Source organism: Peromyscus maniculatus, chromosome 8, assembly GCF_049852395.1.
Source record: "Peromyscus maniculatus bairdii isolate BWxNUB_F1_BW_parent chromosome 8, HU_Pman_BW_mat_3.1, whole genome shotgun sequence".
Classification (NCBI taxonomy): domain Eukaryota; kingdom Metazoa; phylum Chordata; class Mammalia; order Rodentia; family Cricetidae; genus Peromyscus; species Peromyscus maniculatus.
In genome coordinates, this window is record NC_134859.1 from 17822648 (window position 1) to 17839106 (window position 16459).

Genomic DNA, 16459 nt, shown 5'->3' on the forward strand with positions numbered 1-16459 from the left:
CCTTTGTGTTAACCTGACCTATAAGTAAGCGACTGCAAGTAATTAGATTTTCTTTCTTTCTTTCTTTCTTTCTTTCTTTCTTTCTTTCTTTCTTTCTTTCTTTCTTTCTTTCTTTCTTTCTTTCTTTCTCTCTCTCTCTCTCTCTCTCTCTCTCTCTCTCTCTCTCTCTCTCTCTTTTCTGGAGACAAGGTTTCTCTGTGTAGCTTTAGAGCCTGTCCTGGAACTCGCTCTGTAGACCAGGCTGGTTTTGAACTCACAGAGATCCACCTGCCTCTGCCTCCCAAGTGCTGGGATTAAAGGCATGAGCCACCACCGTGTGGCTACTACTACTTCTTCTTCTTCTTCTTCTTCTTCTTCTTCTTCTTCTTCTTCTTCTTCTTCTTCTTCTTCTTCTTCTTCTTCTTCTTCTTCTTCTTTTAAGATTTATTTATTTATTTTAGTTATGTATTTATGTGTATATGAATGTAGGTATGTGCCTGTGAGTTCAGGTACCCATGGTAGCCAGAAGAGGGCGTCAGAACCTCTGGATCCCCTTCATGATTTCTTTACCCATCAGATTTTTTTTTTTTTAAGATTTATTTATTTATTATGTATACAGTGTTCTGTCTGCATGTATCCCTGCACACCAGAAGAGGGCACCAGATCTCATTAGGGATGGTTGTAAGCCACTGCGTGGTTTCTGAGAATTGACTCAGGACCTCTGGAAGAGCAGTCAGTGTTCTTAACCTCTGAGCCATCTCTCCAGCCCCATCAGTAATTTCTTTTTAAATGTTGATTTTTAAATGTTTGTTAAAAATCTTGACATTAAACTAGGACTGGTGGCAGCTGCCTGTAATCTGAGCATTTGGGAGGCTGAGGCAGGAGGATTGCCAAGAGCAATCTATGGCTAGCTCCATAGTGATCTGTGTACTCAGTTCTTCATAATGGGTTGCAGTGTGTGACGCCTCAAAGATCCCCGCCCCCAACACCCTGAAACTCACGGAAAGTGTCTGGGAATATGGTGGGAAGCGAGACAGCAGCCGTAGCAGCAAGCATGGTGGGCTGCTTGTCACCACCAGCCTTTCACGTGGATCATCTAGCCATGGGCACGTGTGACAAGTTCACACGAAACACGTAACAGCTGTCACGCTGAGTGTCTTGTGGGAAATGGGCAATTCTTTGTCATGACTGCCCATTTCATGATAGACATAGAGTAGAACCACAGAGGCACAGAGCGCTTAGCTGATCAGTGTTCCCGGTCTCTACATGTCAGGCCGAGAAGTTTCCTTTGTACCATCTAACCAGTATTCCTAGACCTGTCTCCACAGGTGGGAGGGAGCTGTGCCGTTTGCACCCTCAGTAGCTGGCAGGGTGAATCAGGGAGAGGTCATTGGTTTGCTCAGATTTGAGTGGGTGACCGCACAAACCTCTTCCGGCTGGAGGAAGGGCAGCTGGGGCTGTGGGTAGGTGGGAAGAATCTGTATAGCAAGAGTTGTCTGTATAAGATGATCCCTCCATGGCTGCTAGTTAGTATGTTCTGCTGGACCTCAGGTAATGTGCAGTGGTGAGCTCTCTGTTGTGGGGTGTCCTTTTATCTTGACTTGGAAGGTCTCGCCCCTCTTCTCTGGCCTTCTATGCTCTTCAGAGTCAGCTTCTTCCTGTAGGAGGGCTTGCTGACTGGTGACCATGGCTCTCTTCTGAGTGCCTGGGTCTTGGCTTAATGACTGAAGGAACACGTAGATGTTTTTAAATCTCTGGTGACAGCAAACAGTGGGCTGAGAATGCCTTGTCACCCCAATTCTACCCCAGTATGACAGAGGAGACTCATCCTGAACTTACTGTGTTCCCTTCCTTTCCTAGGCTGACTATAGCCACTAGGGTGCCCCGTGTCCTTTCCACAGGGGACCTAGGAGGTGCTTCTTGGCCTCTGCCTGAGGAGGGGGCAAGCTGGTCTCAGTGAAGCTGCTAGCTTCTTCTGCCTCTCCACAGCTCACTTTCTTCTCCTACCTTCTGTGAGGAGCCATCTCCCGGCCTGTCTTTGCTAGATCCCAGCTGTTAGACCCAAGCCCTGTCCACCCTGGTGCCGCTCCTGTCATTTGTCTGGGGTTCTGTGTTTTGTTTTGTTTTGTTTTTTAACTTTTATTTACTTTTATGTGCATTGGTGTTTTGCCTGCAGGTCAGATCTTTGAGTTACAGACAGTTGTTAGCTGCCATGTGGGTGCTGGGATTTGAATCCGGGTCCTTTGAGAGAGCAACCAGTGCCCTTAACCACTGAGCCATCTTTCCAGCCCCAAAAGTGTCTTAAGAAGAATTTCTTTCTTTTTTTTTTTTTTCCAGAGCTGAAGACCGAACCCAGGGCCTTGTGCTTGCTAGGCAAGTGCTCTACCACTGAACTAAATCCCCAAGCGGGTTCTGCTTTCTTGTTGGGTTGGTTTCCCTTTCGTTGTTGATGTTTTGAGACATGTCGGGTCTCACTTTGTAGCCCTGGCTGGCCTGAAACTTGCTATGTGGAGCAGTCTGGCCTTGAATTCACAGAGATTCACCTCCTCTGCTTCCCGAGTGCTAGAATTAAATGTGTGCACACCATTCCCGGCCCTAGGTTGGTGGGTTTTGACAAGTCACATAGCCCAGATTGGCCTCAGACGTGCTGTGTAGCCAAGGATGCACTTTTGATCCTTCTGTCTCTATCTGCCAAGTGCTAGAACTACAGGTGAGCTTTCCCCCTCCCACCGAGGCTGTTTGTCTGCGACAGGGTCTTACTCTGCAGCCTTGGCTAGCTTGGTTATTCACTGTGTATCCCATGGTGGCCGTGAACTCACAGCGATTCTACGTTAGCCTTCAAGAGGTGGAATGACAGACAGGTGTGTCACACCCACCTCTGAAAACACTGCTTTGTAGAGCTGGAGCAGATAGATACAGTACAATTGTAGGTAAGTAATACAGTCTCTGAAGCAGGGAATGAGTATGTGTAATCCCAGCATCAGGACTGGGCTGTTTGTGTTTGTTTTTGAGACAGGATTTCTCTGTTTAGCCTTGGCTGTCTTAGAACTTGGACTCTGTAGACCAGGCTAGCCTGGAGTTCAGAGATCTGCCTGCCTCTGTGAGCTCCTCTCCCCCTGCTGAGATTAAAGGCACATGCCACCACCACCCAGTTTTGGGGTTCATTTTTAATTTCATCATTTTTGCATTCTTTTTCATTAATATTTTGACTTTGATTTAATTAGGACTATAAATCTCCCAGCTAGTTGTTAGAAATAGTTTAATGCTCCCGAGCCTCAGCCTGATACCGTACTGGGTTGAGCCTGCGCAGAGTGGACCCTGGACCTGGAGGGTGGTCTGGCCCTTCCTGGTGGGGTCCTCACGGAGATGAGCTGGGGAAGCTGCAGAGATGAAGAAGATAAGTGAGGCAGACCTGTGCTAACTGCTCTGGAGACAGAGAGTCCTTTGCCTCTGGTGCTGCCTTTTTGGTAGGAGACAGACAGATGATAAGGTGGGAGACTAGGGGGTATGGGAGGGAATCAGGGGTGACACCAGACTGGGGGGGTTGGTTGTAGGGGGTGTGTGCCTGAGGTGTTTGGGGCTGTAGGGGAACTGGGGTCAGAAGGTAGAGGAATGAGCAATGGAGATATCAGCTGTCCAATGGTGTAGTGGGAGGACTTGTCCTTTTCTGTGACAGCAAACTTGATGATTCTACCCCAGCCTAGGCCATGGAGAGTGCTCAGTGGACAATCCCCTGCCTCAGCCACCATGCCAGGACATTGGGGGAACTACCCAGTGCACCTGCTGATTAGAGCAGAGGCTTTACTTTTCTGCCTAGGTAATTTTGGGGCTTCATTTACATCTGGTTAGGAAGACACAGTGAGAATAGAATAAACGATGAAGCCAGAGGTGATTTTGAATTATTTCATAGCATTTGGAAGACAGGAAGTTATGCTTCTCGAACTGCATCTCCAGTGAAGCTCACTTTAGGTCTTACTGTAACGGACCGGTGTAGCTGTGGACAGCCTGATTGCCTGTCAGCCTCATTCTGTCCACATCGAGGAGCAGCATAGTAAACCACACAATATATTGACCCAGTTTGCAGGGAAGCGCAAGACGCCTGCTGTCACAGCCACAAGCACTGTTCCAGGAATAGAATGAGACAGGGAACTGTTACAAATAGGCCATGGCTCTGCCTCATACATTCCTAGCTCTGGAAGGATAAGATAAATGCACATTAAAATTTTCCACTTAACTGCTAGCTGTAGTGGTGCACGCCTTTAATACCAGCACTTAGGAGGCACAGACAGGTGGATCTCTGAGAGTTCAAGGCCAGCCTGGTCTATATAACAAGTTCTAAGACAGCCAGAGCTACATAGTGACACCCTGTCTCAAAACAAAAAATTTCTACATAAGGAGACTAAGGCAGGAGGATCTCAAGTTAAAGCCTGCCTGAACAACTTAGTGACACCCTGTCTTAAAGTGAAAATGAGGGGCTGGGCTGGACAGTGGTGGTTCGCACCTTTAATCCCAGGTGGTGCCCATAATCCCAGGAGTCGGGAGTCAGAGGCAGGTGGATCTCTGAGTTCGAGGCCAGGGTGGTCTACAGAGCTAATTTCAGGACAGCCAGGGCTGCACAAAGAAACTCAAACTTGAAAAACCAAAAAAAAAAAAAAAAAAAAAAAAAAGGTGGGTGGGGAGGTGGGCTGGAAAGATGGCTTAGTGGTTAAGAGCACTGCCCTTGGCCATTCACTGTGGCTCCTCCCTGGGTCCCGTCCGTCCGCAGTTACCCAGGTCTGTTAGTGTCCAAGTCTCAGAACCTGTTGGGGTTTTATGGTTGTATTTTTCTTCCTTCGTCTAGATCAAAGCATGAACCTTTTCTGTTTTTTCATGGCCCATTTAGAGGAAGCCAGTGCTGACCATTCCAAAGCATTTCTTCTAGGATCGTCTGAGGAAGGTTGCTGTTCCACTTGGAATCACATTGAGTGAGATATGACTATGTAATCTGGTTGTGGTTCATACTTGTAATCCAGTACTTGAGTATGGACACAGGAGGCTACATGGCTGACTTAAAACCAGCATGGGTTTCTGAGACCTTGCCTCACAAACAGAAATGGGGGACTGAGCTTTTCCTCTCCATTTTTTTATGTATTTTTTTGTTTGTTTGTGTTTTGTTTTTTTCAAGATGTGGTTTCTCTGTGTGTAGTTCTGGCTGTCTTGGAACTCACTCTGTAGACCAGGCTGGCCTTGAAATACACCTGCCTCTGCCTTCCAAGTGCTGGGATTAAAGGCATGCACCACCTCACCTTTAATTTATTTTAAAAAAATTTTTGTGTGAGTGTTTATGTATGTGTGGGTGGGTGGGTGGAAGCCAGAGGACAACCTTAGGGGTCAGTCCTCACTTTCTACCTTGTTTGAGACAGGGTCCTTGCTGTTCTGCTGCTGTGTACACTCATAAGCTTTGTAGGTGTCTCCTCTCTCCATCCCCCATCCTACCATTGGAGAACTGGGGTTGCAGGTGTGTGATACCATACCCAGTTTTCTGTTTTGTTTTGTTTTTGTTTTTTCAAGACAGGGTTTCTCTGTGTAGTTTTGGTGCCTGTCCTGGATCTCACTCTGTAGACCAGGCTGGCCTCGAACTCACAGAGATCCGCCTGCCTCTGCCTCCCGAGTGCTGGGATTAAAGGCACGCCACACTGCCGCCCGGCACATACCCAGTTTTGTATGGATTCTGGAAATTTAAACTCAGATCCCCATGCTGTACAGCCAGCGCCTGGACCACTTTGCTGTCTCCCAGCCTGATTGAACCTTTTAAACAAGTGCTGAAGTAAGCTGAACTGTGTTAAAGGTGGGCGCGCGTGCGTGCGTGCGTGCGTGCGTGCGTGCGTGCGTGCGTGCGTGCGTGCGTGTGTGTAGTTTTTTTGTTTTTGTTTTTCAAGACAGTTTCTCTGTGTAGCCCTGGCTGTCCTGGATCTCACTCTTTAGACCAGGCTGGCCTCGAACTCAGAGAGCTACCTGCCTCTGCCTCCCGAGTGCTGGGATTAATGTACCTGTAAGTCAGTGCACTCCATGTAAGAAATTACACAGTGATGGGACATTGGTACAGGTGTCCTTCTGTGTCCCTTGTCATGCACGGTGCCCCTGAGCATCTTGGGGACCATGGATGTTGGCACCTCGTTCCACAGAGGGAGACACAGGAGTTTTGGAATTGAAGTGTTTAGAAAATGTCTCTGACGTTGAGTTAGGAAGTTGGTGCTCCGTTAAAATTTACTTTCTAAGGTGCTGGAGAGATGACTTAACAGCTAAGAGACTAGCTGCTCTTGCAGAGGACCTGGGTTCGATTCCCAGCACCTACATGGAAGCTTATAGCCACTTATAATGCCAGTTCCAGAGGATCTGATGCCCTCCTCTGGCCCCCACCAGGGATGCATATGGTGTTCACATACATATATGCAGGTAAACATCCATACATTTAAAATCATAAAAAAAGAAATCTTTAAAAAAATGTACCTTATTAAAAAATAAAAATAAAAACAACTTTCTGGGGGACACACCTTCTATTAAAGTACTCTGGAGGTGGAGGCAAGCAGATCTCTGAGTTCAAAGCCAGCCTGGTCTATATAGCAAATTCTAGGCCAGCCAGGGCTATATAGCAAGACTGTGCCTTGGAAAGAAACTGCAACAGCAACAGCTCATGGGTGCTGGAGAGGTGGCTGAGCAGTTAAGAGCACTTGCTGTTCCTTTAGAGGGACCAAGCTCAGTTCCAGCACCCATTGCAGGTGATTTCCAACTGCCTACAACTCTTTAGGGAAATCTAATCCCCACTTCTGGCCTCTGTGGGTACTCACACACACATGATATACACATAAATAATAAAAATAGGCCTGGGCACGGTGTTAATTCCAGCACTCAGGAGGCAGAAGTAGGCAGATGAATCTCTGTGAGTTCGAGGCCAACCTGCCTGGTCTACAGAGTGAGTTCCAAGGCATCCAGGGCTATACACAGAAATTCTGTTTCAAAAATAAAGAAAAATTTAAACCCAACATCATATTTTTTTTTTTTTTGGTTTTCCGAGACAGGGTTTCTCTGTGTAGCTTTGCGCCTCTCCTGGAACTCACTTGGTAGCCCAGGCTGGCCTCGAACTCACAGAGATCCACCTGGCTCTGCCTCCCAAGTGCTGGGATTAAAGGCGTGCGCCACCACTGCCCGGCTCCAACATCATATTTTGATATGTATGGGCACATACATATCATGGCGTGCGTCTGGAGAACATTTGGGACTTGGTTTTGTATTTTGACGATGTGGGGGTTCCAGGGATCAAACTCAGCTTGTCAGGCTTGGTGGCAAGTACCTTTGTCCACTGAACTTTCTTGCCAGTCCAAACCCACTTTTATATAAATATACATATTTATGTATATATGTATGCACACACACATACACAAGATATAACAGAGGAAAACGAAACTGTTGAGTGTAACACACCTTGACACTACATTGCTCAGTGTTTCACCAGACAAGATCATGGTAACGATGAGTGGTTTGTATGTAGCCCCTTCTCAAGGCTGTATGTGTTTGCAGAACTTGATATCCTGCACTTTTCCTTTCAATGTTGTTTGGTTCTTTGCGGGGGGGGGGGGGGGGAGGATTATTAAGAAATTTTCTATTCTCTTTATATACCAAGCACAGATTCCCCCCCTTCCCTCTCCCCATCCCCATCCTTTCCCCCAATCCACGCCCCATCCCCATATTTTCCAAGTCAAGGTCTCCCATGGGGAGTCAGCAGAGCCTGGCACACTCAGCTGAGGCAGGTCCAAGCCCCTCCCCGCTGCAACAGCTGTGCAAGGTGTCACACCATAGGCCCTGGGCTCCAAAAACCCACCCATGCACCAGGGATGGATCCCGATCCCCCTGCCTGGGGGCCCCCCAAACAGTTCAAGCTAAACAACTGTCTCCTGTATCCAGAGGGCCTAGTCCAGTCCTATGGGGGCTCCATAGCTATTAGTCCACAGTTCATGGGTTTCCACTAGTGTGGCTGGTCATCTCTGCATGTTTGTTTGGTTCTTAAAAAAAAAAAAAAATTAGCGCCGGGCGGTGGCGGCGCACGCCTTTAATCCCAGCACTCGGGAGGCAGAGCCAGGCTGATCTCTGTGAGTTCGAGGCCAGCCTGGGCTACCAAGTGAGTCCCAGGAAAGGCGCAAAGCTACACAGAGAAACCCTGTCTCGGAAAAACAAAAAAACAAAAAAATTATGTACACACCAGCTTCCCAGCACCCTAGCAATCACTGTTGACTCCCCAGGGATGTGGTCTCGTGCTCCCCCCTGCTTCCTCCCCTGGAGTCCTCAACTTGAGGTACACTCACTCTGGTAGTCACAGTGTCTCCCCTCCCCCCTCGTCATGGCAGCTCAGCCTTAGAAGTGTTCTTCCTCAGGAGTCCTAGTCACACACTGTGCCTCCACCGTGGACCCTTCTGGACAGCACTGGATGGCCTGCTGAGGCCGGCTCTTCTCTCCACAGATCCTGATGGCCAGCTGTACAGTGTGGAGCCTGTCCAAGATGAAGAGCCCCCTGCCTGTGCCGATGAGTTTGACGATTTTGTCACCTATGAGGCAAGTGCTTTCCTGACCGCGGGCTCTCCCTTTCCCCTTCCTCTGCACTGCAGCTTCCGCTCCCTGAGCGTCCTCAGCTGCTTTCACGAGCGCTGTGCCCTGTGCACGTGGGGGGTTGGGGGGCGGGTGGGGGGCCGGGGCTGTGACAGAAACCACAGACTTTTCCCACTGGCCTAGTTGGGACCGGTATCTGCATGGTCAAGAGTCATCTCTTGGGCCTGTTGTGGAGTAGAGGTTTGTGGGTAGTTAGGCTCTGTGGTGTCCCCTTCTACCAGGCAGAGGCAGAGCACAAGACGTTGAAGGTTTCCCCCTGTGAACTTAAAAAGAATTGTCGGTGTTTGGGAACATTGACTAAGCTGCCTCCTGCCCTGTATCCCTTGGTGTCCACTCCTGGGGAAACTAGGATTGTGCTGTGTGGTGTCTCTTAAAACTCGGGGCTCCTTGTCACCTAGCTGGGAACAAAGTGACAGCCAAGGAAGGCAGACCACTGTAACTGCCCAGCAGACTGGAGAGAGCTGAGTCTCGGGTCATCTGGCCGGTCTACAGGGTTTTCTTTACAAAACACACATGGAGCTGTTGTCCTTGTGTTCAGGGTGGCTGAGAGACAAGGTCCTTGGGCTCAGGGGTTCCGAGCTGGCTGGGCAATGCAGGGAGACCCCTCTTGGAAATGTGGAGCCCCACCTGAGCCTGAGGTGCATTGACAGAAGGAGAAGCTGCGACATTTCAACCTTCTAAGTTCTGTCGGCTGGCGAGATGCAAGGTGCTTTATCACAGAAGGTCCTTTGTCACAGGAGGGGCTGGACCCTGGAATGTTAAATGGATTCCTTCTGAGGACTACTCGAGGTTTTTGTTTTTGTTTTTGGTTTTGGTTTGGTTTGGTTTTTCAAGACAGGCTTTCTCTGTGTAGTTTTGGTGCCTGTCCTGAATCTCAATCTGTAGACCAGGCTGCCCTGGAATTCACTCTGTAGACCAGGCTAGTCTTGAACTCACAGAGATCCACCTGCCTCTGCCTCCCAAGTGCTGGGATTAAAGGCGTGCGCCACCACCGCCCGGCTGGCCTGAGTTTTTTAATCCTAATTTCTCTTTTAAAGACTTATTTTTAATTGTGTGTGTGTGTGTGTGTGTGTGTGTAAGTGCACCTGAGCACAGGCGCCTTTGGAGGCCAGAGGCATTGAGTCACCTGGAACTGGAGTTAAAGGCATTTGTCAGCACGCGGTATGGGTGCTGAAAATCAGACGTGGGCTGTGTGGAAGGAAGAGCAGTCAGCACCCCTAACCACTGAGCCTTCTTTCCCTCTTAGCACTCTAATCTCTGTTTTCGATGAAAGGAGCATTTCTACGTTTCTGCTTACTTTTAAAAAACTGCCGAGGGTTTCCGCACGACGCCTGCCGCAGTTCCCGTTACAAGCACAGCTGGTGCTTCATTGTTGACCAACATTCGCAGTGTGCACGTGAAGACGTGTCTCTGTGACAGCCCCACAGAGCATCGTTTCCCGCTCAGCCAGTGCCCTGTGCTCTGGCTGCCCCACGCGCCCCTGGCTGGTTTTGCTGAGTTGTGTCTCTGCCTTTCCTGGGTGTCTCTGCCTTTCCTGGGTGTCTCTGCCTTTCCTGGGTGTCTCTGAGCTCCCCTCTCACACCTGCTCCTCTCAGTTGTGCCCATGTTTCTTCCGTGTCTTGCTTTTCAGGTTTGCGGGTGCAGTTTTCAGAACTAGATATTGTAAGTTCATAAACTTACAGAGAGTTCACGTTCTTTAAAACCAAACAGCTAGTCGTAATAATGCAGGCTGCAATCCTCACGCTTGGGAGGGGGAAACAGGAGGATCAGAAATTCAGGTCATCTTTGGTGACATCGTGAATTCAAGGCCAGCCTGGACTATAAAAAAAATGTTGTCAGATGTGGTGGCTCACTCCTTTAATTCCAGCACTCAGGAGGCAGAGACAGACAGATCTCTGAGCCAGCCTTGTCTACTGTAAGTTCCAGGATAGCCAGAACTACATAGTGAGACCCTGTTTCAAAAAACAAACATACAAACAAACAAAGAACTAAAAGAAATGTCAAACGTCTTATTGTTGGTTTGTTAGTTTTCTGAGACAGAGGTTCTCTGCATAGCCCTGGCTGTCCTAGAACTTGCTATGTAGACCAAACTGGCCTTGAACTCACAGAGATCCACCTGCCTCTGCCTCTGCCTCCTAAGCACTGAGATCCTGGCTTCTTTTTAAAGTGGAGAATCTATGTGTCAAATCCAGATGCCCTATTTGGTACTTAGAGACAATTAGCCTTTTACTGAATTGCTGAAGATCGTTCTTGGTAGCCCCGTGGTTCTGGTGGAACTTGGTGAGTATAGGCACATGCTGGTAGGATCATGGGGCAGGTACTCGCTCAGGAGCACTCCCTGTTAGGGGTTCCTACTAGCTCTCTTGGCTCCCACTACCACTTTCCTGGGGACCCCTTGGGCGTTAGCTTGTAACAGGAGAATATTAAGTGAGGCCGGGGAGAGTGAGGGGGCTGAGTTAAGTTGCTGGTGCTGTTTACAGGAATAATCATGAAAAGAAAGCTCATTGTCCAAGAATCTGAACAGGCCAAGGGAGGCCGGACCACGCCACAGTGGGTAGAGACCACTTATCGGGGTTTCTGGAGGAGCGGTGAGGAAGTCACCCGGAGAACAAGCAGGACCAGGTGATAAGGGTGTCCCAGAATTGTCCTGGCCGTGCTTTCTGTGTGCCTCCCTCCTCTCCCACTGCTGGGAGCTAGGGAGACCACTTTTCTGATGAGAATGTGTCTTTTGTACAAGCCGTTATCAGGAAGGTTAAAGTGTCCACCCAGACTGCTGCGCTTTGTTCCCTGCCTGTTTGTTAAGGCCAGGGAGGACCTTCCCGGACTTTGCTCCTCCCCACCTGGCCGGCAGCAGCTTAACAGAGCGTGTCTGGGAGCCGGTTAAACTTTCTCCGAGGTGGGGATGTGCCTCCAGGTGGGCCCATGGATTTTGCGTGGCTAGCAAACAGGAGGTGACAGCCAGTGAAGAGAAGTCAGTGACTTGGTGAGCAGGGACACGCGATCAGGAGGTCATCTCCAGCAACACACCCTTCCCGGAGCCTGGGCCCAGAGACAGGCCTGTGAAGGTACTTGGCCATCACCTGAGGGTAAGAAGAGACCCGAGAGTGTGCTGTACCTGGATTCTGTTTCTGTGGAGGGAGGAACCATAGCCTGGACAGTGGGAGCAGCCAGGCAGTGTTAGCCATTACTGATAGCCTGGATTAAGGGTCTCATCCGTCTCTCGGTGCCTTAGATGATCGATTACCTAATGAATGTAACGACACAGTGGGAAGTTTTTTAAGGCACTTTGATTTTAAAGTGAGTTCGTCTTTACTTTGGTAGTAGGTAAAAATTTAGAAGTTGGTGCTATAGAGTGTTGTCTTCTCGGCAAGGCTGTTCTAACTGGCTGATGGATGGAGCCCAGTGGGTGAGGCTATGTGCTGTGTTTGTGTTGTGTCATGAACTGTGCGGTAGAACTCTGCTCCAAGGTGGGAGTTATGATGCCTGGTTTTTTGGTTTTTCAAGACAGGGTTTCTCTGTGTAGTTTTGGTGCCTGTCCTGGAGCTCGCTCTGTAGACCAGGCTGGCCTCGAACTCACAGAGATCTGCCTGGCTCTGCCTCCCGAGTGCTGGGATTAAAGGCGTGCACCACCACTACCCAGCTTGATCACTTTCTATTATAAGCAACAACCTACTCTGAGGTCTTGGAAGGTCCTGCCAGGTTAGTGTTGGGGCCTAGATGTCCTCCCAGCACCTCAGAGTCCGGGTCTCCTTTCTTTGTGGCTAACTTGCATCTGGTAGACTATTAGCAATCTGGGGGCTTCATGTTTGTGTCCCACATCCCACAGAGGACCCTGAGTACTTTCTGCAGTGCTTGGGGATGGGACCCCTTGACCTCATTTGTTTCCTTTGAAGTTTACACATGTAACCATGGCCCTCTCTGTGACTGGAGCTCTGCAGTTACTCCACAGTCCTACAGAAATGAGTTGAGATTGTGTCCCACAGCCTCCCTCCAGGATCTGTGGAACAGATGGAGATGTAGACATTGGTAGAGTTGATTCTGTCCTAACACTCTGCCTAAACTCCAAGGAAGGTGCCATCCTTGGCCTGTGCTCCCAGAGACGCCACCCTCAGCGTCGTGAGAACTCCATGTAATGAGTGGGCTCCAGCCTTCAGACTCTTCCATCCCAGGAAGGAATGTGCTAACTGCACTGAGACCTTGTTACACTTATTCCCAGTGTCCAAGCTGTGCCAGAAAATCTGGGTGCACGTGGCCAGGGAGGAACAGTGAGCACAGTGAGTGTATGTGGGTTGGCTTTAAGAAACAAATTACTATATTAATAGGGGGTCACACATTCTGCGGTGCAGGTGTGGAGGTCACCATTCGGATCCTGGGGATCCAACTGCAGTCATCAGGCCTGATGGCAAGTGCCTTTACTGGATGAGTCATCGTTTCTTGTTTTGTTTTGAGACAAGGTTGCACTCTACAGACCAAGCAGGCTGGCTTCAGACTCAGAGATCCGTCCGCTGCCTCTGCCTCCCAAGTGCTGGAATTAAAGGTGCGTGCCACACCGCCTGGGGATATTTTTATTTTTATTTATTTTATTTTATTTTTGGTTTTTTGAGACAGGGTTTCTCTGTGTAGCTTTTTGATATTTTTATTTTTTTAATTGAAAATTCATACAAAAATTCTGATCATGGTTTCCCCTCCCCCATTTTCTCCTAGCTCCTCCCCACCTCCCTACTCATCCAACTCCAGGCCTTCTGTCTCTTTCTTTAGAAACAAACAAATTAAAAAACAAACAAGCAGGCTGGAGAGATGGCTCAGTGGTTAAGAGCACTGGCTGCTCTTCCAGAGGTCCTGAGTTCAATTCCCAGCAACCACATGGTGGCTCACAACCATTTGTAATGAGATCTGGCACATAATAAATAAATAAATCTTTAAAAAAACAAACAAACAACACGAAAAAGCTCAGAAACACACCCTGAGACACACAGACAAAAACAAAACTCATAAAAACACAATCAGAAACCATATTATACAAGCAAATGGCCAGTAAGATTTAAAAAAAAAAGAAGTACAAGCAAAGCAATATGAGACAGAAAGAAGTCTGCTGAAAACCACCTTGAGTTGACTTTTAAAAAGCTGCCTCAAGCTGGAGAGGCAGCGCTGCAGTTAGGAGCGGTTGTTGCTCCTGCATCAGACCTGGGTGCAATTCTCAGCACTCATATGGTGGCTTATAACCGCCCACAGCCTCAGTTCCAGGAGACCAACAAGCATACATGTTGTGCGCATGCGTGCATGAAGGCAAAACATTCATACACGTAAAACAAAAATATAAGTCAAAGTTTTTAAAGTTTCCTCAAGGTCACTCCCCCCCCCCCACACACACACACACAGGATTTCTCTGTGTAGTTTTAGTACCTGTCCTGGATCTCACTCTGTAGCCCAGGCTGGCCTTGAACTCACAGAGATCCACTTGCCTTTGCTTCCCAAGTGCTGGGATTAAAGCCATACACCATCACTGCCTGGCTTGATCACTTTCTATTATAAGCAACAACCTACTCAGGTCTTGGAAGGTCCTGCCAGGTTAGTGTTGGGGCCTAGATGTCCAGCTCATGGGTCTCCCTGCTCCTTTCTCCCACAGCTTGGTGCTGAGCAGGGTCTCTTGTGGGGCCATACTTGTGCACCAGGCACAACATTCTTTTAGAAGTTTTTGCTTACTGCTAATGAACCGTGTCTAGTCTTTGTTTTCATTCTTCTCAGAAATCTACAGTGTTTTCTTAGTGCCTGGGTAAGTGACTATCAGCCTCCCATCATGGACCATCAGGAGTCTATACAAAATGGTGTTCTGTATGTCCACCATCTCCTGTAGGTCAGGTCTTGGACAGTTGCATGTGCCTGCCTGCTGTGCCAGCCTGTCTGAACTGGCTTCTGCAGGGCGGAGTCCTGGCCTGCCTCATTCAGGAGAGAGCTGCTTAGGTGTACAGTTAAAACAGAAGTAAAGGTCGCTTTCTCATTTAGGGTTTTTTAAAGACAAGGTCTCAGTATATCACCTCAGCAGCCTGGAGCTTACTATGCAGACCATGCTGGCCTTGAACTCATTGAGAACTAACTGCCTTTTTCTGTCTTCCAAGTCCTGGAATTAAATGTGTGTGCCACCATTGTCTGGCTTTGGTTTTAGATTTTGACGCGCTGCTTTCTACAAAGTACTTAGTGTTGATGAATTTTGTACCCTTTGGAAGCATGACTGTGTGGTCTTGTTTCCTTTCTTGCTCTAAAAAGTGCCCACCCTTGTCGTCCACTGGAACCTTAAGATGAGTACTTACGGCTCTCCCTTTGTGGTCGAAGCTCAGGTCACATGCTGTTAGTGGGGCTAACAAGATGAGAGCTGGCTTCTCACCAGCCTGGAGGCTCGGGTCTTCCTGGAGGATTGCAGGATCCTTGCACTCCTTTGAACACCAGACCCGAGGGACAAAGGGCATCTTTTTCCTGCTAGAACTGCACGTTTTCAGAAATCCTATTTACAAATTGTTAACCTCAGATTCTTCTGACTATGAAATGTCAGAGACTTACCCTGACTTGCAGCTTCATTGTAATTAAAATTGAACTTTAAGTAGGAAATGCCCTCCTTTACCCTTCTTTGGTTTTCAGTTCGTTGGTGTTATATAAATTCTGACTGTCTGCCCTAAGTAGAGCCCTGTGCTGTGTCCTGTCCATAGGGGAAAACAGGTACGACATTGATGATTGACTAGTAAGCATTAGAAGTTACACCTTGACTTCACATTTCAAAGCAGTATCCTGGCCGGGCATGGTGGCCCATGTCTTTAATCCCAGCACTGGTGAAGCAGAGGCAGGTGGATTTCTGAGTTTGAGGCCAGCCAGGTCTACAGAGCAAGTTCCAGGACAGCCAGAGCTGCACAGAGAAACCCTGTCTTAAAAAACCAAAATCAAAGAAGGAAAAAAACAAACAAACAAACCCAAAAAGCCAGCAGAAGCCTAAACATGCAAAAATAGCTATTGATGATGATATCTTAATTTGATTTTTATACATTTTTATTGTTACTAATTTTTATGTGTTTATATGGGGAGGTGCCACAATATGTGTGTGGAGGTCCAGGGACAATTTCGGGGAGTCAGGTCTCATCTACCATGTGTGTTTTGGGGACTGAACTCAGATCGTTTGGCTTGGTGGCTTGTGCCTCTACTCCTTACTGTCAGTAATGTCCATGCTGAAACCACAAACCAAGTGGTTCTATTGGGGATATTTGTAATTCTGGGATGCGTTGTATCTTTTATTTTTTATTATTATTATTATTTTTTTTTTGGTTTTTCGAGACAGGGTTTCTCTGTGTAGCTTTGCGCCTTTCCTGGAACTCACTTGGTAGCCCAGGTTGGCCTCGAACTCACAGAGATCCGCCTGCCTCTGCCTCCCGAGTGCTGGGACTAAAGGCGTGCGCCACCACCGCCCGGCGCGTTGTATCTTTTAGATTCATTATTATTCAGCTGATTTGAAAACGACTCCACACTTGTCTTTTTGAGACAACGTTTTTCTATTAGCCCAGGCTGGCCTTGAACTCATGGTTTGCCTACCTTGCCTTCTGTGTGCCAGGAATACAGGTGGGCTCCACCGTGCGCACCTCTATGCATATTTTTATCTTTTCTCTTTCATTTTAAAAATAAGGGGCCAAGGGTACAGTTAAATGGCAGATCACATAGGGCATCTCAGAGGCCCTATGTTTAGTCTGCAACAAATGTGTGTGTGTGTGTGTGTCACACACACGTGCTGAGTCCTGATTTATAAGCTAACATCAATGCTTAGGAATATGGTTGTTATTTTTGGTGGTGCTGTGTCCTCTAT

At 48.1% G+C, this 16459-nt stretch overlaps 1 protein-coding gene across 5 annotated transcripts in view; it reads left to right on the plus strand.

Moving 5' to 3' along the window:
- Rab11fip3 (RAB11 family interacting protein 3) overlaps positions 1-16459 on the plus strand; it is an 83661-nt gene that overhangs the window by 41212 nt on the left and 25990 nt on the right. For 4 of the 5 annotated variants that reach the window (XM_076578114.1, XM_076578115.1, XM_076578116.1 and 1 more), the window contains one exon: positions 8474-8565. In XM_076578114.1, coding sequence (XP_076434229.1) covers positions 8474-8565 — 92 coding nt within the window. Of the gene's footprint in view, positions 1-8473; positions 8566-11419; positions 11706-16459 lie in introns of those variants that run through there. The other variant, XM_076578118.1, reaches the window with a different exon arrangement.